General features: G+C 41.5%; 1 protein-coding gene across 2 annotated transcripts in view; it reads left to right on the forward strand.

The window, feature by feature from the left end:
• Positions 1-741: 741 nt before the first annotated feature.
• SWAP70 (switching B cell complex subunit SWAP70) overlaps positions 742-23176 on the forward strand; it is a 59404-nt gene continuing 36969 nt past the window's right edge. Inside the window, exons 1-3 of one of the 2 annotated variants that reach the window (XM_032788130.2) lie at positions 742-828; positions 13480-13620; positions 22545-22718. In XM_032788130.2, coding sequence (XP_032644021.1) covers positions 823-828; positions 13480-13620; positions 22545-22718 — 321 coding nt within the window. In that variant the 5' untranslated portion in view covers positions 742-822. Of the gene's footprint in view, positions 829-4197; positions 4551-13479; positions 13621-22544; positions 22719-23176 lie in introns of those variants that run through there. The other variant, XM_032788129.2, reaches the window with a different exon arrangement.

Raw genomic sequence — 23176 nt, forward strand, 5'->3', positions numbered from 1 at the left:
GAGGTTTCATACCCTGTGTCAGTTTGTCAGCAGGGTCCATTCTGGATGTGTTGGCAGATTGCTACACACAGCAATGCCACCCTTGCCAGCACCCTGTGATCCGCACATACCTTGTTTTATAAGACATGGAGTCAATTTCTTTGGCACAATGAGCTTTTTTACAAGAACAAAACTGCCCCCATCGTAGATCTTTCCCCTGACTTTGTGGGAGAAGATTCAGTGTCTGTTTTGCATTAGTAAAATGCAGAAGTAGCTGCATTTTAGCTGTGGGAAAAGCAATAGCATAAGCCCTATTTACAGTTTGTATTTCAGTTTATTAGGTGGTTTTAGACCCTTTGGAGTGAAATACACTATATCTGTAAGTTTATTTATTTATTTATTTATGAGAGAATGTTCTCGGCTGCGTACATTAATTTCCAGCAAAGAAAGTGGTTCATTGTGTAAATATTTGGCAGAGGCCAAGTGTTGTTAGAGAGGGTTCCTTAAATATACTCATGCATAGCCACAATGTAACAAATGGATAAACATAATAAATGAGTTCACAGAAATTATATAATAATGCTTTCCCCTATCCCTTTGAAGAAAATAAATAGAATCTCTGCCTTCTTCTTTGACTCACACTTTCTCAGCTGTCTATACCTTGGCATTATTCCAGACTCTCAGCATGCCTCATTCTTCTTTGTTTGCAGTTCTGCCTATCATCCCCTCAAACAACACTGCATTGTTGCCACAGAGCTTCATCTCCATCCATGCCTTCATTTCCTCTTGCCAGGATTATTGCAACCCCCTTCTCTTTAGCCTCTGCAAATCCAGTCTCTCCAGATGCCGGCAAGTGCAGAATGCTGCCACCTCTCCCTTCTCAGACATAAAAAAAAAAAATTAAAAAGTAAACATCAAACAATGCTATTGGCTTCTTGTTTATTTCAGGATCTATGTAAAAAATGTCCTTATTTAAAACCACCAATGGATTTATTTCAGCCTACCTCACTGACTTTGTCTCTTCCTCCTGTCCCCTCCTGATACTCCATTTACCACTGGCATCCTCAGACAATATCACTGTTGTCAATCCAAAAGCTTGTTTTGCTAAAGCTGCCTGGAACTGCCACCATATTTCTCACTGATTTGCAATCTCATTTCAAATGCCACTCAAGCCCATCTTTAAAGACCACTCATGAGACTAGCAAAAGTTGCACCCTATACAGATAGTCCATGTGTAAAGGTCAGACAAAGACATGCGGAATCATCAAGGCTGTTTTAAAACAGTAACTTAGGAGAGGGAGTTGCCTGTTGGAGATGCACTGAAATCTGTATAAGACCAATTTGAGACAGAGCATTAGGTGCTCATCAGTTTTGTTAGAGGGACCCTGGTGCTAACATTACCATGATTTATTTTTAAATTCCACTGGAAACACTCATGTAAAAAAATATAAAAATTCCTGAGTCAGGCCCCAAAATTATTAGATTTCCCCTTATTAGCTTGAAGGCCTTACTCCTAAAAACACTTCCACATACGCTTAAACTTACTCTCTTAAAAAATCCTACTCCCCTACTAACAGTTACACATATTGGATCAGGTGCTTTGTTGGAGGAAGTGGACTCGGTGAGTAAGGATAATGAGTCCCTTTACTCCCTTCTCTGGAGAAGGGACTCCTTACCTTAAGTGACCAACTGAGGATGGCTGAGGCAACGGCCAGGGGCAGGGTTGCCTTGTACAATTTTAAATTCTTAACCTCAAAATGTGCTGTCTTCTGTAAGCTAGAAAGAACATTCTAAAATACAGCTATATGCATGCACACAGGATCCATGCTTGTATATGCTGCAGAGGGCATGAATGGAGGACACTGGAACACCTCACTAAGACCTGGTCTACACCATGCGTTTAAACCGATTTTAGTAGTGTTAAACCAATTTAACCCTGCACCCGTCCACACAACGAGGCCCTTTATATTGATATAAAGGGCTCTTAAAACCAGTTTCTATACTCCTCCCCGACGAGAGAAGTAGCGCTGAAATCGGTATTGCCATGTCGTATTAGGGTTAGTGTGGGGCGTCAAATCGACGGTATTGCCGTTCTGGCCGGTATCCCACATGAACCACTGTGACGTGCTCGGAAAGCATCTGAACCGGGCCGGCACTGCAGGTAGACAGTGAAAGCCCATGAACTGTTTGGCCCGCGTGGAGCTCTGATTCAGCATGGGTGGCGATGCAGTCCCAAATTCAAAAAGCGCTCCAGCATGGACCGTACGGGAGATATGATTCTGTCCTGTATGGGAGCAATCTGTTTCAGCTCCATACAGAAGGACGAAATGCCAAGCTTTGAAAAATCTCCGCTATTGTACAGAAGATCCACAGCCAGTGCTGTTGACAGCGTAAAGAAAGTTAAAGAACAACGACGTTCATGAGAAGGGAGGGGACTGGGACTCAGCATCCCACAGTCCCGTTGTCTCGAAAATATTTGCATTTGTCTGAGCTCCCAAGCCTGAGGGTCAACGATTGTCGGGGTGGTTCAGGGTATATCTCGTCAATTTACACCACACCACACCCGAAGAAAGGAAAAAAATCTGTTTCTTGACTTTTTTCAATGTTTCACCTATGTCTTCTGCATAGCTCTGGTGACGGGACTGCTGCCACGTGAACACCAGCCATCCCCTTCCTGATGGCAGACGTACAATATGACTGATATCCGTCTTATCATCCCGGGTTGCTTCCTGGCTTTGGCTCAGGTGAGGTCGGCGGGCGCTGGGTAAAAATAGGATGAATCCTCGTATTTCGGGCCAGATGTAAGAATGGCTGGTTAACGTCCTCATATAGCACTGGGGGCTGAGTCATCAACCCCCCACTTTCTGTCTAAGAAAGTTCTGTTACTGCCTGGGACTATATAGCAGCAGGATGCTGGCTCTCTTCCCTCAACCTTTAATTTTCTTCTGGGGCTGCTCCCCTCATTTATCTCACTATAATAAGTCGTGTTTCTTCTCTGCATTCTTTATTACTTCATCACACAATGGGGACCCTTGTAACGGTACCAGGGTTGGGGAGAAGGGAAGCAACGGTGGGGTTGTTGCAGGCACCCCATAGAATGGCTTGCAGCTCATCATTTCTGCAGGATCTGACACAGAGCGCTGTGCTCCTGGTTCGCTAGCACGTTGCACCATATTCGGAGCAGGACTGGACTCTATTTTTGAGATGCCGAACATCCAAAGAGGGGAGGACTCGGAGTCATTCTCATTTTTGTCTTTGCACCCCCAGCCAACCTCAGCGAAGGTCAGCCAGGAGCACCCATGACAGCAGCAGACAGTACAGAACGACTGATAACCGTCATCTCATTGCCAATTTACAATAGCATGGCAGATGGTACAGAACAACTCAACTATCTTGCAAAGGCAAATGAATGCTGCTGTGTAGCACTGCAGTACCGCCTCTGTCAGTAGCAACCAGTCCACATACAGTAATAGTGACAAAAGGCAAAACGGGCTCCATGGTTGCCATGCTATGGCGTCTGCCAGGGCAATCCAGGGAAAAAGGGTGCGAAATGATTGTCTGCCGTTGCTTTCACGGAGGAAGGAATGCGTGACGACATTTACCCAAAATCACCCGCGACACTGTTTTTGCATTGGGATCTCAATCCAGAATTCCAATGGGCGGGGGAGACTGCGGGAACTATGCAATAGCTGCAGGATAGCTACCCACAGTGCAACGCTCCAGAAATCAATGCTAGGCTGGGTACATGGATGCACACCACTGAATTATTGTGCTTTGTGTGGCTGTGTGCACTTGACTTTATACAATGTGTTTTACAAAACCGGTTTATGTAAAATTGGAATACTCCTATAATGTAGACGTACCCTAAGGCACTTATTACCAGGAGGGGTCAGCGTTTGACCCTGTAAAGCAGTTGGGGGCTACATGCTTCGTTTTAAAGACATTACAGAAAACAAGAGCCTCAGCCTGCAACCACTTCTGCCCCGGGACAGCGTCACTCCTCGCACCGTGCCCCTGCGCTCAGCCCCGGCTGGGAGCGTTGCCAGGATCGGGGCCTCACGTTTCACTGTGATAATTACCGTGGGGCTGAGCCTGCCCTGCGGGGAAGCTCGGGGTCGGAGGGCAAGTGAGAAGGGCCAGGCGGGATTTCGCCTCTCGGGGGCCAGTTCCAGCCCGCTGCCGGGGGAGGGGCGCTGGGAGCAGGGGCTGGCCCAACTCGGGGCTACTTTACGCGAGGAGTCAGTGAGAGCTGGATCGCGGCGCGAACGATCCGCAGCCCGCGGCTGCCCAGGGCTCAGTCACTTCCTACTGCCCCGGAGGGCGCAGCCCTGTCCTGCGCCTGGTTGGCTGCCGGCGGCGGAGAGGGGTGGGGTGATGCGAGCCGCAGCAGGGGACAGGGCGGCTGGAGCGCAGCGGTGCTGGAGCTGGCGGAGCGTGCGGCTGGGGCGCAGCAGCCTGGGGGCAGGCTGGCCATGGTGGGGCTGAAAGAGGAGCTGCTCAAGACCATCTGGCACGCCTTCACCGCCCTGGACCTGGACCGGAGCGGCAAGGTCTCCAAATCTCAGCTCAAGGCAAGTGCGGGAGGGAGCCTGAGGGTATCAGCTGGGCTGGGGCCTGGGGGGGCAAGTGTCCTCCACCCCACCCCGGGCGCAGGGCTGCTGCTGGCGAGAGAACCCGGGCCCGGGGCAGAAACGGGCTTTGTAAGCTCTTGCGCTGGGGTCTCCTGCCAGTGATCCCTTCCTTCTCTCTCCCCCCGCCGAGAGAGAGCAAGAGGAAGGAAGCACCTTGTGACCATCCAGGGTTACTACCGCTGGGGAAGCAAAATCAGCAGCCTCAGTCTTTTGTTCCTGCCCTTCACAGGGGTTGCGGTGGAGAGCAGGAGCCTGTGAGCCTCCCACAAAGGCCTGGGACACTTGTCTCTGGGAGGCTTGGTGCTTTGGCTCCATTGTGGCACTGCAGGATACTCCAGTTAGGACAGCGGACACACTCTTGGGAGGGCCCCAAAATGGTGGGGCTGACTTTTGAACACAGGGAGGGTCTTGAAACCTTGTGTCCGGACACATACTTGGTCTGTCCTGGAGATAGTACTTTGGTGTCCATTTTTGCCACCATATAACTCTGTAAAGTCACTGGGAACCCTGGGAATAAAGCTATTGGTGCAGAATATTACCCCCCATGTCTCCATCTTCTCTGTGAACCATTAGTTCCCATCGTGTTCACTGGCAAAACAAGGGTAGAGTAGAGCCTTTTCCAGGTTGTTTGAAGTGCTATGTAATCCACAGTGCTGTTCCCTAGTCTGATGTGCAGTGCCCTGGGTCTTGAGCTGTTACATAGGTGTGCATGTGGATCCTGAAGTTAAAGCAGTTCTCTTATCATGGAGGAGGGTGTTGAAGCTTATTTGATTTCTGGCCTGTAGGTGCACTAACACAAACCCATCCCTCCAGTCATTTGCCTTGAGTACCCTTTTCTGCATGGCTCTCTTGTAGACTAGATGCAAGGTCCCAAACAAAGGAATTGACCCAAGTCAAGTGGAATTTAGAGTCTGCCAAAGGGAGAATGAGCTTTTACAGACCTCTCTTACTTGAGGGTAAACAGGAGAAATAGTCAAGAGGCTCCAACTGTGTGATTCTTTTCCAGCTTATGCTCTGAAGTGATGTGTGTTCTTAACAGAACTCACACAGCTTGTGGAATCTGATTCCATTCTGGCCATATTTCATAGGACTATCTTGGGCTGGGAATAGTGGGAAGAATCTGCCTAAATACCCATTTCAAATAGGACTCTACACCTGTTGCCATTTCAGACAGTAGAACATTGTATTGATCACCAGGTCAACTTTAACCTCTGTAGTCACTGGAGAAAACTTGAGGACTGTCTCTCTTCTGAAGGAGAGACAGTCTGTCCTTAGTACAGTGGGAAACCCACAGTCAGCTTGAGTAGGTTGGGGATGCAAACATTCTAATTTATCAAGGCTCTCATTTTAAAAAAAACAATCTTGTTTGTTTTCCTGACACCCTACCACTCCCTGCTATGTTCTTTCTTGATTTGCAGGTCCTGTGCAGTCTCTGTTTCCTTAGGTTTTGCAGTAATTGTTCCCCATTACTGTCATTACCCTGCCTTGAGAGTATGAGGAAAGGTTGACGCTTGAGAGGTTTATGAAAGAAATGGTTGGTGGACAGCTTTGACAGTTCCCCTTAGTGTCCCTGTGTTTGCTGTGGCTTAAGTTATCTTTAATTCTCTGCTGTGGTACCCCTCAACCACACACAAGATTTTCCTAAACCTTTTTGGTATTTGTAATACTTCTGGAATAATTTTTTTTTAATTACAATTTTAGTAGTTCTCTAGATCACTGTTTCCCAAACTTGGGATGCCACTTTTGTAGGAAAAGTCCCTGGCAGGCTGGGCCGGTTTGTTTACCTGCTGCGTCTGCAGGTCTGGTCGATCGCAGCTCCCACTGGCTGCAGTTTGCTGTTCCAGGCCAATGGGAGCTGCTGGAAGCGGCACGGGCCAAGGGACGTACTGATCACCGCTTCCAGCAGCTCCCATTGGCCTGGAGCAGCAAACCATGGCCGGACCTGGGGATGGGGGAGGTAAACAAACCAGCCTGGTCCGCCAGGGGCTTTCCCTACAGAAGCGGTGTCCCAAGTTTGGGAAACAGTGATCTAGATGATAGGAGCATAGCACTGATCTGCTGTTTTGATTGCAAGTGGATTACACCACCATTTCTGAAGAACTCAGGTTCTAATTTCTTTTCCCAGCTGGTCTGTTTGCTCCACAAAAGTGACTTTTTTAAATTTTTTTCAAGGCAGTACAAACATAAAAATAATCAAGCATCAAAATGAATGTGTTTTATGCAGCAGAAGCCCAATTCCAAAGGGATTTACTTTCTGCACTGGTCTTAATTTAGCGGAAATAGAAAGTGATAGAGACAGGTATGTGGGTCCTTTCTTTCCCCTGTGCATCATTTTGGAGAGGAGTCAAGCCCCTGGGAAAAACTGGGACCCATCAGGACAGAGGCAGTTGTGTGAGATGTCCCTTATCCCTTTTCTCTTAATTACTTAATTCCTTTGTATGATATCTGTACAGCCAACAGGTAAAGACCCTAGGAGTGAGTAGGGATGATATGAGGAACAGCCACACTATATGGGTGCTACTGACTAATTTAAGCAAAATCAGCCCTCTTTTGTATTTTAAAGTATTGTGCATGGATTTATTTGACCAATATTTTCTAGTATTTCTGCAGTTATATTGATTACCCCATTCTTTTACACATCAGCCAAAATTGTAAACATATATGATGCTTGTCTGTTCATAAATTACACGTTAAATATAAACATAGCTCTTGTTTTGTTTATATATTGCACCACACCCTTTCAAATACCACTATAGCAAAATTACAGTATAATTTTTCTGAAAGTAATTACAGCTTTATTTTGGTTTTAGTATGAGCTACATGCAAGCATATGTTGCACTATTTTTAAATCTTCCTGTTGGTTTCACCTTTTTGTACTCTTCAGTTTCTAAATTTTTTTTATTTAAATAGGGTGCCTTGGTGGTGTGAATAGTAAAGATACTTTCCAAAAGTTTATTGTAGCCTTTGGACAAATCTTGCAAATGCTTACTACTGGATTTCTAGAAGACTGCTTACAGCGGTAAGCATTAAACGTGGTAGTATGTTTGAGAAATTGGAATCTTAGAGATTGTGCAAGCCAAACCCATTTTTACACAATATATGAAAACTTTTTTGTATTTCTTCCTAATATTCTCTTTGATGGTGGACTTACTTAACTGTTGACTATTCACAGTTTTGCTGTTCTTCTTTGTTTGCTCCTTGTGGCCTACATTTTCACAAGTGGTTTGGGCATCTCAGTTATTGTGTCCTCGACTTGACTCCTTAATAGGGCCTGATTTTCAGAAGGTGGGGTGACCGACACTCTTGGAAAATCTTGCTTTTTCTCAGGTATGTCAAAGTATGTGACCAAAAACTGAGGCCACCAAAGTCTCTAATCACTTTTGAAAACTTTGGCCAGTGTGCTGGTCTGCAGGGTGATACAGGGTTAGGATAACAGGGCAGAAACGAGAGAGGGGGATGTAAATTATAGAACTTTAGTTTAATATCCAAGTGGAGAAGATAAAGGTGGCTTATCTAGAAAAAGTGAACAGTATGTAGTCAGTCATTATAATGAGAAATTGTTACTTTATTATATTAACTGGAATGAATTAAATTATTTATTTTGGTCTCCCTTGACACTGGAAACATCACTACAGCCATACCTCTACCAGTACAGAATACCCTTCTATACTCAAGTCTCCGAACTGTCAGCATTATACTGTATATTGAAACACTTTTTTATAATATATTGTTTGCAAAAGTACCTAAGAGCCCTAGACCTGGAGCAAGACACCATTGTGTGCTGTACAAAACCAGAACAAGGAAGATAGACCCTGTCTCAAAGAGTTTGTTAGATTGTAAGCTAAGAGACAACAGATGGAGACACAGACTGATGCCAAAATACAAGAAAACCATGAGTCGCTTTTGGTCAATATGATAGGCAGTGACCTTACTGTTGTCAGTTGTTTTGTAGGCATCACAGAGTGCTTAGAAGGAAGATAATGAGTTAGTTTTGTCAGTGTTTATGGAGTGCTCCTCCCAAGGATGAGATGCAGCCTGGGAGAAAGCACAAAAGTGCTTGAAAATTTAACAAGTGGGCAGTGGAGGCTGTCTCATCATGGCCGATTGAAGGTGAGAGTTGACATTTTGATAGTAAATGATAGATGATAGGTAAGGTGGTCATAGGCTGTGAAAAGCTTTGAAAATGAAGACAAATAGCCTATGTTTGATAGAGAAGGGGGAGCCAGCTTAGGGGTTAAAAGAGAGGGGGGAGTGGTCAAAGCAAGGGCAAAGAAAGTCATCCTTGCAGCAGCATTCTGAATGGATATGAGCAGGGCAAGATTGCATTTGTCAAGGCCAAAGAAAAGTATGTTTCAGTAACTGAGACTTAAGATGATGTCCAAACTCTCAACAGTTGTAGCTGTGTGGATAGGAAAGGCCGTATCTTAGAGATGTTATGGAGAAAGAATCTGAAGGGAGGACCTAGAGGGAGAACTGCATTGAAGATGATGCCCAGGTTATTGGCCTGAGTGATGTCCAGGATGCTGGTATTGTCAGTGATTAAGAAAGGAGACCGAGGGTGGAAGCATGTTGAGCTGGAGCTGATGGCAAGATCTCCATTAGGAGATGTCAGAGAAGGCAGTCCAAGAATATCTCGAAGTGACTCTGTACAAGGCTAGTAAATGGAATTGTACAGTTCCATAATTGTTTTAAACTCTTAAAGAAAAAACCCAATCCCACCCTCTCCTAAAAGATGAAACTAGTACTGAAGAAATTATCAATATCCTGTGCAGTGCAAAGTTGTTACTCTTAATGGTCCTGTTATTTATTTTGGCTGAAATACTCTTTTATACGGGGCAGTTAGTATCTGTTGAATAAGCTGTTGGAGTGTTCCTTCTCTTTCTTGGGGACTGGTCACTCTTATGCTTGCAGTTCAGCACGTGTAAGGGTTTGTGGGATCAGGGGCTAAGTAATTCTAGGAGTTGGAGCAGAGCACAGACAGAGCTATGTTAGAGACATAAATGCCAAGTAAACCAACTTTAAAAATAAAAATATGATTCAGAAGCATCTAGCAAAGTCTCATGAAGCTTTCAGGACCTTAGTGATCCAGCCTGTGGCTGGTGTCAGTTACTGCAGGGGTTTGCAGCTTGCTCCACAGCATAGCAGAAAGATGAGTTTCTGGCATAGAGCAAGAGACTGGTTCTGGCATGCAGGTGGATTGTTAATTGTGGCAACAAGAGCGTAATAAATGCTGAAAGAAAAAGTTGCTTAGCAACCATATGGGCACTAGAAGAATGATCCTTACTGATGGAAATTTTCTTCACGGTTTAACTGAGATTCTGCAGTACAAGGGGCTTTTTAGTACCTTAAGCTTGTGCTCAGCTATTTTTTTACTATTGAACGTCAAAGTGATGCTTTAGTGGATAGGCATTTTTTTGGTAAAAAAAGGAAGAACTCATTGCTAAGTTTTCCAAATTTACTCTAGATACCAAGAAAGGCAGTTGGCTTTCAGCCACTTCAAAGAATGGAAGACTTTGGAAGGCAGCAAGGAATTTCTTGAACTATGAAAAGAAGGAACTGAGCATAATAGAGTCTCAAATAAGGCAGATTTTCAAAAATGATTGAAAGTAGAATTCTTTCCTGGTATCTGGTTCCAAGTTGTTGAAACCATCCAGGGTTTCCTTCAGCTTTTGGGCATCAGTAAGCTCTCAAGAGCGAGAGCAGGAGAGCTAGACAGATGACAACAAAGTGCTGCTTTTATTGAATATTCTTTAGTTGTTCTTAATAGTAATCTTGTAAATGAGCAAATTTTTTTGGAATGTTCTGGTTAAGTGCCTTCTAGCTGAAAAATTCTGATCAATTTATTCCTTTCTCTTAACTGTCATAAATACATAGGTAACAGGAGGGAAACCTTGATCAGGGGATAAAGGAGCACTCGTCTCTTTCACTGCATTAGCGGATGGGGGCTTTAGTGTTTGGAATAATTTGTTTGGTGAAGATAATTTTAAATTGGAGGAGAACAAGTGTGTCTCAGGTTTTGGTTTTGTTTTGTTTTTTACGTCATCCTCCCAATTCATAGGCTGTGGTGAAAAGGATAGAGTGAAAGGAAATGTTTTTGTTTTAAAACTTCTCATCACTGGAATGGGTGGGTATTTTAAGAAACTCCAGAGGGCCATAGCATCTTCCTCCCAGCATACTGTACTTCAGTACAGTATAGCCAGTGTGAGGCATTATGCTTAGAATAAAATTTTCAATAGGATCTCAACCTGGCATCTAAAACTATATCTCCAATATTTATTCATCTGAGTTCTTGTACATAGTCTGAGACCTGGCTTTGCATGTGTATTTGCAACTTTTGCATGAAAGCTGAAAAATGGTGCAAATCCCAGTCTGAACACAAAACATTGTATGTACAATTTTATTACCTGCTTTGGGAAACTTGGCAGTTAATTAAAATGACAGGCAATAGAGAGCAATACTTATTTCTGTTCTCCTTAGATGTCTTTGTTACCTGACTAGGTCAGATTAAATTATTTTGTTTAATTTTAATGAACATGTGTGAATATTTTGTTTTCTTGGAAAAGTGTGTGTGTGCGCGCGCTTTTGTAAATTAAAAAGTGGTCTTGGTAGGATTTCATAATAATGCTGATACTTTGCTTTGTTTTTTATCATAAGAGCAATGGAGCGAATTTTAATATCATCGGATAGGAAAGAAAACGGAATGACTGACTCTCCATTGAGTCTGCAACTTAGATACATTCTTCTCAGTTGCCAAGTCCGAAGATTTCAAACCTATTTTCACTTATTCTAGTTTTGCAGCTACCCCATTTTCAACTGCTCCGTGCTAACACAGATATATTTAGCTGTCTATAAATAACTGTAAATAAATTTGCAGACTTTCTCTCTGTCTCGCTTTGTTCTGTTTTTTAGATGTTGTAGTTGCCCAGTGAACAAAGAGGACCATTACATACATACTCTCTCTCTCTGTATATATTGTGTGTGTGAGAGTCATCAAATAATTTCAGTTGCTATCTTTTCTCACAACTGGATGGTTAGCTTTCTTTTATGTAGGCAGGATGCATTTTTTTAAAACTCAAGCTTTCTTTTTTTTTCTATTTAATTCCTCTTCTTTCCTCTTGTCTTTATATTGTTTCTCCGACAGCACACTGGGAAAAGAAATTTACAATTGCAATCCCTTCATAGATAAATAAGATTAAATGCTTAACCCAGTTTCTGTAGGTGTATGGGGTACATAATCCTTAAGGGCTTGACGCTGTACTGTATAAATCAATGGGAGTTTTCTCCTTTCACTTTTAATGGGTGCAGGATCAAGCCCTAATAAGCCATGTTCAGGCATGTCTCCACTAGTAACTTTAAAGTGCTGACAGGGCAGCGCTGATTCATCAGCACTTTAATATGGCCGTGTAGTTGTGGCACCAGTGCTGGGAGAGAGCTCTCCCAGTGTTATTAAAAAAACCACCTCCATCAAAGGAATAGCTACCAGCACTGGTGCATAGTCTACACTGGCACTTTACAGCGCTGAAATTTGCTGCACTCCGGGGGTGGGTATTTTTCAACACCCACAAGCGAGAAAGTTGCAGTGCTGTGAAGTGCCAGTGTAGACAAGCCCTTAGACTGGCTGAGCAGCATGCTGTCTGATCCTTGGGAAGGTATGTGAGAGAGGAGAGAAGGAAGAAACCACACTCTTTGTGGCTGGGAGATGTGTCACCTTTCACCAGGACACTTAGGATATGTCTACAATATGAGCTAGAGATGTGATTTCCAGCTTGCCTACATACGCTACTGCGAGTATAAATAGCATCATAGCTGTGGTAGCAGAGGCAGCGGTAGCATGGCTGAACTGTGCTGTGTACAACCTCCTGGACTCCCATGTGTACTTGGCATGGCTAAGCCAGTTGCCATTCCCCATGCTGCCATGGCTACACTCATGCTAGCAGGTGTACACAAGCTGAGAATCACACCCCTAATTTGTAGTGTAGATGTAGCCTTAATGCTACTAGTTTCATGGCATACAAGTAAAAATGATCTAGGTTCTTTGCTCCATAGTTGGTAACCAGGCATATGTTTTGCTTGTAAAATGCTGCATACAGTGGAGAGTTTTAGATGTATTTATTGCCACTTAGTTTTCATGAACTCTGTACTTCCTTAAAACTAATGAAGCATGTAGCCTCTCACTGAAGGTCATTTCTCTGGATAGGTTATGTGGGGGCTGAAACCGATGAAGTAGCACAAGCAAATATGTTGTTTTAAAATAAAATAAAATAAAATGTTAAGAATTGCTTCTGAACTCTTCCCTTCCCTTCCTCCAGGGCCCTCCTGTAACATTACTTGCCTCTTACCAGTTGAAACATATGGTAAATATAAAAAAGTAACGAAAAAACAAGCACATGAGAGAAATTCGAAATCCATACCTTTGACAGTTAGCATTTCCTATAAACTCAGGATGTGTATTGAAATACGTTTCATGAGTCATGTTAGTCACATTGATGAATTTTTATAACAACAGGAGCTGGTTATTGCTTATCATTTCCTCCCATTAACTAATTTCCTTACAGAAACATGAGTTTTGTGTTTCCACGGACCTTCCCTTACTTTCAAATACACGAGTTGAATTCTTTGTGTAGCTGTTTTTGTATTTGTTTGGTAACCACCACACTGTAACCATTTTGTCTTCCTAATAGTGTTACCATTTGAAGGATTTAATCCCTGTAACTCAACGGCTAGAACTGTATTTTCCTCCAACAAAAATCCCCAGTTTATAACTCACCCTGACATGAATGTGTCACATTCTGTGCAGACTTGAGTGAATCACAGCGCTGTCACTAAGGAAACTGACCTCTGATCTCACTGATTTGTTTTCCATTTTTAGGTCCTTTCTCACAATTTGTGCACAGTGCTAAATGTTCCACATGACCCAGTGGCCTTGGAAGAGCATTTTCGGGATGATGATGAAGGACCAGTTTCCAATCAGGGTTACATGCCTTATTTAAACAAATTCATCTTGGAAAAGGTAAGTTTTTAGTTCTTCTTGTGTTCTCCCTTCAAGTAAGCAGTTTTAGGATTAGATAATAAACTTAAATGTTCTACTGCAATGATAAATTCCTACACTGAGGGAAAGGGAGTAGGGAGAGAGAGAAAGGGACAGGGAGGAAGGGAAATGAAGAAATGCTGATTCTGATTCTGTGCATTGGGACATAATAGAGAAATGCTCTGTGCAGAGTTGTATGCCTTAAAATTGCAAGATGCAGTATTATGTTCTGTTTGTTTTCCTTTTTGCCACACTTGTGCAAAGATATGTTCATGTACATAGTGAATCGTGGTTTAAAATTATTTTAAAACATTTGGAACTGTCTATTGACCTGTATTATACTATAGTATAATAGTGATATGTATACTCAGTTACAAACAGGAAGGGCAGAAATCCCTTATATTGAAAGAGTGTATTTTAATTTGAAAAGCCACAAAAATAGTATTATAGTGGGAGTCAGTAGGTGGTACTGTTAGTTTTAAAAGTTCTTTCTCTTAGTGTACAAGTATTGTGCAGTCATTGAAAAAATGCATTGTTAGTTTTGGGATGTGTTTTTCTTTTTTTGAGGAACTGTGGCAAGCAGCAGGGTTTGCTCTCTACCTCAGTCTACCTAACCAGTGGCAATTCTTGAGACAGAGTTGCCTTCTGGGAACTGGGCATCAGTGTTTTGTCTGGAATTCCTAAAGAGGGAGTAGTCTGTGCCATTCGTGACCACTTCTGTTCAAGGCATGGTGTATGAAAGTGTAAAGTAAACGGCAATAAGACTATTCCCAGTTTCCTCATCACTGATTTCTCCTTCAATGAGAAACTGACCTGCAAAGCCCCAAAATCTGCTAGTACTCTGCAGAGGGGTGACAATAGCTATGCAGATAGTGGCTCTCCTTTTATAGTATTAATGAGTTTCTTCTAATGGAGTCCTGTACCAAGGAATAGCTGAAAAGTTTTTTGTGCAGTATCATGTGTCACACTTTGTTTAAATTATTTAATGAACCAATTTGTCTTTAATAATAAACTTAAAAATAGCATATACATTTAATACTGGTGAGTGTTACAGAGCTTTGAGGTGCATAACACCTGGCAGGTCCGGTTGAGGTATCTTACCAGCAGTGAAGTTAAGGCTCATCAGGAATGCTGGAAGCTCCCTAGAAGTAAGGGGGCCACCGGTGCCCAAAGTGTGGCCCCACTCTCTGTCCCTACCCTGGCCCTGTGCCTGCTGCACCTCCCCCCCCCCCAGGCTACTCGCTCCTCGTTGCCTGCTCCCCCTTAAGGCAGGTAAAAAATGGGGAGGGCTCACTTTTAAAAGTGATGGGGCCATGGCCCTCTTAGCCCCCCCGTTCTGGCACCACTGAGCCTCATCCCTTCCTTTAGTTTTAACCAGTCAGCCCCATCTATCTCTCCGGACTTTGGTTCTCCCACAGATTTCACACTCTTCCCTCCTTTTGTGTGTGCGGTGGGTGGGGATGTGTTTTTGGTATGTTAGCCATTAAAGCGCAACAGGGTACATCATGATACTGATGTACCCGTTACTCTGTTGGCCATTCTGTGGTGAAGCATTCTGCTGTGTTAACTTGTAAATGTGGAAGCATTTTAGTTTAAATTAAAGAGACTGTTTATTCTGAAATACAAAAAATCCATCAATTTTTTTCCTACCAAATCTTCCAAAGAGAGAAAGGGCCATGTTTTTCCCAAAATGAAGAGTTGTAGGTGGAGAGCCTGAACTATAGTCTCCACTTTTTACAAATGCCTTTCAAAGGCAGTGGGCTTGGCCACACTCGAAACTCCAAAGTGCTGCCGCGGGAGTGCTTTGAAGTGCGAGTGTGGTCGCGGCGCTAGCGCTGGGAGAGAGCTCTCCCAGCACTGCAGGTACTCCAGCTCCCCGTGGGGATTAGCTTGCAGTGCTGGGATCCGCGCTCCCAGCGCTGGGGGACTGTTTACACTGGCACTTTGCAGCGCTGTAACTTGCTGCGCTCAGTTGCAGGACTGTAAAGCGCCAGTGTAGCCAAGGCCAATATGAAGTCATTAAGCCAGTTGTCATCTACACAGAGAGAATAGAAAAAGGGAAATGGAAAGCCTCCTAAGTGCTTAAATGAAATATGCTTTCATTTTAAAAAGTGTGCATAAGAGGAGTGGGCAATTTGAGGGGAGGAGGAGGAGGGAAGGAGTAGCTGCACTATTACCATTTAATAGCACTTTAATTTGCAAAACATTTTCATCTTAAAAGGAAAAAGTTGAGAAACCTGGGTTCAATTGCCCAGAATCTCTTGCTTTGTAATGCTAATTAAATGTCAGATATTTGAAAATGCTTGTATCTTAGATACACATTAGAAAGGGTTTTTTTTGTGCTGCTCGAGAAACTTTTTTTTATTCCTTTTTTAAGATCTGAATTGTGCATTGCTGCATATACAAAGCTGTCCTTGTGGATAGTAAAAATCTTCATTGTAGTCTGTTTTCTTTGGCAGTTTAGGAGGTATGAACAAGTGCCAGAAGAGAAGAGAGATGCACTGGGTGAAGGCACAGATGCGTGCCATTTCTCCCTTGGAAAAATGAATTTTTGCTTTTCCCCATTTCAGTAATTTGTGCCTTAGTCTGGATGATTTTAAAACAAGTGAACAAATATGTCTCCAGGATTTCCCCTCCCCCCCCCCCTCAAGTGCAACACACACACACACACACACACACACACCCCCCCCCCCCCATCTGTATTCCTAAACGAAAAGTCACATATTAAAGACTGTATGATCAAGTCCTTAGCACTCTATTATTCCTTATGGTACTCCCACTTATTCCAAAGAACACTGTTGATTTCCAGACATGCAGTTTCCTATGAATTCTTCTGGTGCGGTGATGGTAAAACTGTCCTCCTGTTGTCTTCAATGAGAGCAGAAGCAGCCTGTTTTGAGGGAGTTCTTAAACTCACAGGGTATTTTGCTTTTTGAAAATTACCCAAACTTTCTCCGTTTATTTAAAATAATAAATCCTTGCATTTGGATTTTAATAAGATTCAACATTTCTTAGAAAGTAAACATTGGTGTTAGTATATGGCATAGACACTCTTATGTTTTAGACGGCCTTTAGACTAAAATTAATTATCAACTTATTTTTACTGGAAATTAGAAGCTTTTGCATTAGTTTTGTAGTGCAGTGTATTGTTTCTCAGTGTTCTCAAACCATCCAAATCATTTTATCATCAGCAAACATGCCAATCTGTATAGAGAAATCACTTTGAGGTGCCAAAGCAACAACTCATATTATCCTGCCTCACTTCTAGAGTAAATCTCATTGAGAAAACTGTTCAAGTTTTTATAATCTTTCGTCTTGTACTCCTGAATGTAAATGAATTATTCATCTAAAGTACTAGGGAATGAGTTGCCCTGCAACAAAGCCTCCATTGTTGAACCATGGAAGCATGGAGAAATGCCCAAATTGGCAATTTGATGAAGAAAGCGACTAGCAACAAACTTTCTTTATTGGTATATGGAATTAGTATTACTGATACCTCCACTTATATTTTCATTATACCATCTTTATAGTTTCCTGGCAGCTGTCTTGATGCTTTTGCATTTCAGATGCCTTCAGTTCAACATTCTTCCTCTTTAATTACACTTATTTCTGTTGTCTGAAAAATAAATAGAGAGAAAAATATGTATCTTGTCAGTCTGATTTTTTTCATACTGTGTTTTTATGTGCACTTGTTATTGAGCTGTCAGTAATATCTCATATGGAAATCAGCCAAAATTATAATAGAAGAGTTACATAAAATTGTAGCAAATCTCACTTCCTTTCACTTATGCTGGTGGTAGCGTTTTACCTGCTTTTCGTATGTCTGAAGAACTATACGAGATGCAAACCAGTGAAGAATCAGGCCCATAAACTTCAAGTTCTTTCAGTTTCTTGGGGACTGTCTTTGTGTATTTGAATTTCTGTACTTAGTTGCATGTAAGGTCGTTTTGTTTGGTTGAATGGTGCTAGTGGGATATTATGGTGGCAGTGTTTTTGTTTTGTATACCAAGGAAACAAACAAACAATCCTACTGGATTCAGAGACTTAAATCTTTTGTAGTTACAATGTAAAATTTCTTTTGGAGGAGATGGAGGTGTTCTGTATTTTTTTTTATTTTATTATACTTCATTGTTTTAAGTAAGAGAGAGTGCTATTTCAACTTCTCTGTTAGTTCATCTGGTATCTTTCTTTGCACAAAAGCACAATTATTAATCTGATAGTTTCTTTATGGTTAATAGCGTAGAATACTACAGAAGTTTCTAAGCAAAATGGTGACTTTTGAAGTAGATTGCACACATTCCACAGAGAGTAGAGTAAAAAGCATATACTGGTGTATGGCATCATTTTGTTGTTAAAACTAATGTTAATCTTTAAGTATCAGAGGGGTAGCCATGTTGGTTTGGATCTGTAAAAGCAGCAGAGTCCTGTGGCACCTTATAGACTAACAGATGTATTGGAGCATGAGCTTTTGTGGGTGACATGCATCCAACTAAGTGGGTATTCACCCATGAAAGCTTATGCTCCAATATGTCTGTTAGTCTATAAGGTGCCACAGGATTCTTTGTTAATCTTTAAGAACAGTATTCAGATAGGTCACAAGCTGGATGAGACTCCTATAAAATGTATGAATAAAATTCAAGATCAGACTCTATCTGGGTTTAAAAATTCTTGCAATATTTTGGAGTTCAATCAAGTCAGTATCTCTATTGGTATTTTTAAAGCTAATTTTGCATCTTCTTTTAAATTAAAAATCCAAGATGGCCTCTGCTCCTATCTGATGTTATAAATGGTTATTTGTTTGTCACAACAAGAAGCTTGTGTGTGTGTTTTACTGACTTTCTGTCCATTTGCCAGCAGTTATTCCTATCCAGAAAGGTAGTTTTGAAAATTTTACAAATGCCTCTTAATCATTTTAAGCTCATCTTGTGTAAATATCTGTAATTGTAACTTGAGATCCCATTTCAACTGTCTTGAAATGTAAACATTGTTCAGACAGCTAAAGTGTGATAATGGTAATAGCTTGTTTATTACTTAACCACCTGGAGTGAAGCTTTGTTAACTGTGCATCCCAAATTAAAGCAGCCACGATTTCCATGGTGTGGATTTAGCTCTAGAAACATTAGCTGATGATTTAGGGACTTGGATTTTTTCCTTTGCAGTTTTATTTGAGGAATGTCCATATAAGAGAGGATTATGGCGTCAGCTATACAAAACTTGCAAGAAGGCTATTGAGCATTTGCTTTTTTGGTAAAAGTGATCTATTTAGTTTCTCTTTCCCTTGGATTTCGACATCATTGTGTTTGGTGTAATATGTGGACATTACATACCCTTTTAAGCTCTTCATCCCTTTCTAACAATAGGCGTAAGGGTTAAAAAATGTGAATCAAGATGACTTGCCTTTGGAAAGGGTTTGCTGGTGGGGGGAGCGGGGCGGGGCTGTCCACTCACCGCAGAATTATATACTAGCTGCTACACAGAGTTAGCAAAAGAGGACCTATTTTAGGGCCAAGTCAGAGTCCTGCAATAAACTCTGTATGGAGCTCATTACAGGATCAGGGCTTTAGTAACTATTTTTAATTGAATATAAATAGAGCTTAGAATAATTAGCAAATTGATCAGACTGAGAAATTATTTTCTAAACTGTTTTGTACGTGGCCATTTCCCCAGTAAAAAATGTTAAGTTTCCTACACTTATTTGATTTAGATTTTATAAAATAAAATAAACAAAACCTGCTGTTTGAAAATAGGAGAAGGAAAATAACACCTGGATCTACAGCTGCTATGGAAGTAAAACTTTTTAAAAAGTGCCGTAGTATGTTGGTGAGCAAATGGGAAGTACTTTCCTGATCCAGCAACTTCAACATCCTGACTGTTTGAAGGATCTGGCTGAAAAAGGAAGCCTTGTCCAGGACAAAGGCCACGTCTAGACTACGCACCGTATCGGCGCGTTAAAATCGATTGCTCGGGGATCGATATATCGCGCCTGATCTAGACGGGATATATCGATCCCTGAGCGCGCTTATATCGATTCCGGAACTCCGTTGGTTTTGGTGGAGTTCTGGAATCGACATGGCAAGCCGCGGACATCAATCCCGCGCGGTGAAGACGGGTGAGTAAATCAATTTTAGATATTCGATTTCAGCTACGCTATTCTCGTAGCTGAAATTGCGTATCTAAAATCGATTTTCGCGTGTAGTGTAGACCTGGCCAAAGTAATGGAAAACACCATCGATCTATGCTAAATCAGCTGTTTGAGAATCATTAACTAGATACCTGTATTATAATGGCAGTGTTACCTGCACCCTATGGTGTTGCTTATATATTTATATAGTTAAATAGTGTCCTAAAGGGTGCTTAGCACTTTACACAACAGATTTAGGCAAGTCCCTGCCACAAAGCACTGTTCAGTCAAGGAAGACAAAAAACAGAGGAGGAATGGAGGACAGTAGCAAATGTACAAGGAAAAGGGATTACAGTCATGTTTAGCATATGTCTTTTATTAGGGCCATGATTTGTGCAGACTTTGTTTTAGGTATTTATTTTCTAAATGTTCTTTAACCTGTCTTTTGACCCCCTCCACCCTCCCATTTCCACTTGCGTGATAGAGGTACTGTGACAGGCTGTGGCCCTCTTTAATGATCCCCTCCTCCCCCAAACTTTAGTCCAATATTTACTTTTTAGTATGTTGGGTTTTTTTGTTTTTGCTTAATCTCTGTGTGACCAGGGTCCTAGCGGGGAGCCAGTTGTGGTCACTCAAGTAGGGTGAACTGCAAAAAATGGGGTAGACAATCCCCAAAAAGCTCAGAAGTCCAAACAACACAGTTCCCTTAAAGTGATCCAGCCTCAGGCCTCTATCCAGGTGCCCACATCAAATATGATGAAAATTTCTGTAAACTTATTTCATCATATAAAAGAAAAGGTTCTGCCAATCCCAAAGGATTGGACACATTACCTCCCAGGTTAATGACTGTTTCCCAAATATACGCCACAGCCAATTCTTATTAACTAAACTTTATTAAAAAGCAAAAGACAAAGAGTATGGTTAAAAGATCAATATACATACAAACTTCCCCAATGAAGCCTAAGTAGATTTGAGATGACAGAATCAGGACCCAAGGATCTTTTATACAATTTCATGTCTTTTGACAAGGTGGCATTCAAAAGGTAATTAGGATGACTTTGAAGAAGGTACTTAGCTATAGAATTAACATAAGGCCATTTTCTTGTTCCTCCGCCATTCACAGTACATTTCAAAGTGAGATGAATACTGAGTTATCGCGTGTTTACAGTTCATTTAAATGCCAGGATCTTCTTTTGACCTCAGAATACAGCATAGACAGGGACTGTTGATTACGTTGTCAAACCCTACTCATACATATGTAAATACACAGAAACACAAACATTATCTCCCCAGATGTCTTTTGAGGGTTATTTATTTTGCAGGGTGTTTAACCCTTTCTAGCCATGTGTCACACCCTGATTCTCCATCCTAGTCAACTCACTCACTTTCTTGTTTTAGCTCTTAGCTTGCCGCTGTTTATTGTCATTTACTCCTGAGGGAACTTTGTACAAAACAATAAATAAATAATTCTGTGCACAATATTTTAAAATGCTTCAAATTTTATTTGTCAATAAATGTGGAGGCTCCAGCATGGCAGTGCAGAGCACAGGCCGCTGGCTGCTTGGAGGTGGGAGATCACCCTGTATCCCCCACCTCTCCCAGGACAGGGAGTGTGCAAGGGCCAAGCCTTCCCCAGAAACAGATTGGGAGGGGGCGGGTGGTGAGAGGGTTCTGTGTGGGGTAATCTGGGTGCGGGCAGCTCTGGATATCTGGATGCACACAGGCTCTTTTGGGGATTTCTGGGTGCAGGGTTAATGGGACTCTGCAGACATATCCAGATGAAAGTGGTTGGGGCTCAGTGGGGTGTGTATGTCTGTATATGGAAGGATAGGGCTCAATGAGGGGCTCCCCACATCCATGTTCTGTACATATTACAAAAAAGCAAGTGAAATCCTGTTACAATGCAAAATGTGTCTTTAACTTCTGTGTCGGCAAAGAAACAGCATTACAAAGCTGTAGAGTTATGAGCAATGAAGTAGGTTTTAAATCTAACATGAGTGAGTGCATAAAATTATTATGGTATGGGAAGAATCTTTGACATCTGGAAATCATTCACAAATTGTATACACAGATACTAAAGATGGTACAGGACGATGAAGACGAAACTGGAAATTTTCAAAGTTATTTCAAAATAAGGAAAATGTGTGAGTTTAGGAGGAAATTACAGGGGTATGTGAAGGTTGTGTGTTCAAAAATAAGTGATTGCATGTATTTATGAATGATTGTGATTATGACTTTATTACAACAGCAGCATATGTAACATAATAAAGTAGTAAAATATATTACAACAAACCTTTGACAGTTATCTTCTGTCAAAACTTTTAGGGTTTTCTTATATGATGATGTCTGGATTCACTCCATCTGAGTAACTCAGTATAACGTAAGGGTAGTTGTCATTAAGAAGGTGATAGTTGTAGAAGTGTAGCAGTGTGTTTAAACTAGACCACCGGAATAAATGTGAAATGTGGTGAATTCTCCTTCACTGAAGCTTTTAAATCAAGATTTGGTATCTTTCTAAAAAATATGCTTTAGTTCAATCAGAAACTGTGGGCCTGAAGCTGGTTTTACTGGATGAGATTCCATGACCAGTGTTATGCAGGAGATCAGACTAGATGACCATACTGGTTCCTTTGGGCCTTAAAGTTTCCGAATTTATTAATTAGAATTTTCTTGGTGCTTTAGTGTCATTTGATCAATACATTCTCACTTATGGTTATCTATACAATAGCCTGTGCTGTTTCATGTAGATTTTTTTTTTTTTTTTTTTCCGTTTCTTTCTTTTTAGGTTCAAGGGAACTTTGACAAAGTTGAGTTCAATAGGATGTGCTGGACTCTCTGCTTCAAAAAGAACCTCACTAAAAGTCCTTTGTTCATTAGCGATGAAGATGCCTTTAAAATTTGGGTTATTTTCAATTTTTTATCTGAGGACAAATACCCATTGGTCATTGTACCTGAGGAGGTAAGAAACAGTGATTTTAAAATGCTTAATAACACACGTTCCTTCAGTGTCCAAATTGACCTCTGTTGCTGGTACAGTAGAACCTCAGAGATACAAACACCTCGGGAACGGAGGTCGTTCATAACTCTGAATAAAACGTTTGGTTGTTCTTTCAATAGTTTACAACTGAACATTGACTTACTATAACTTTGAAACCTTATTATGCAGAAGAAAAATGCTGCTTTCCCTTTATTATTATTATTATTATTATTATTAAGTTTATGTTTAACATAGAACTGGACTGTATTTTCTTATTTATTAATTTAATTTAATTTAATTTATTTATTTTGGTCTCTGCTGCTGCCTGGTTGCATACTTCCAGTTCTAAATGAGGTGTGTAGTTGACTGATCAGTTTGTAACTCTGGTGTTCATAACTCTGAGGTTCTGCTGTATTTGGTGCTCTTTTGAAATGCTTAAG

Source organism: Chelonoidis abingdonii, chromosome 4, assembly GCF_003597395.2.
Source record: "Chelonoidis abingdonii isolate Lonesome George chromosome 4, CheloAbing_2.0, whole genome shotgun sequence".
Classification (NCBI taxonomy): Eukaryota; Metazoa; Chordata; order Testudines; family Testudinidae; genus Chelonoidis; species Chelonoidis abingdonii.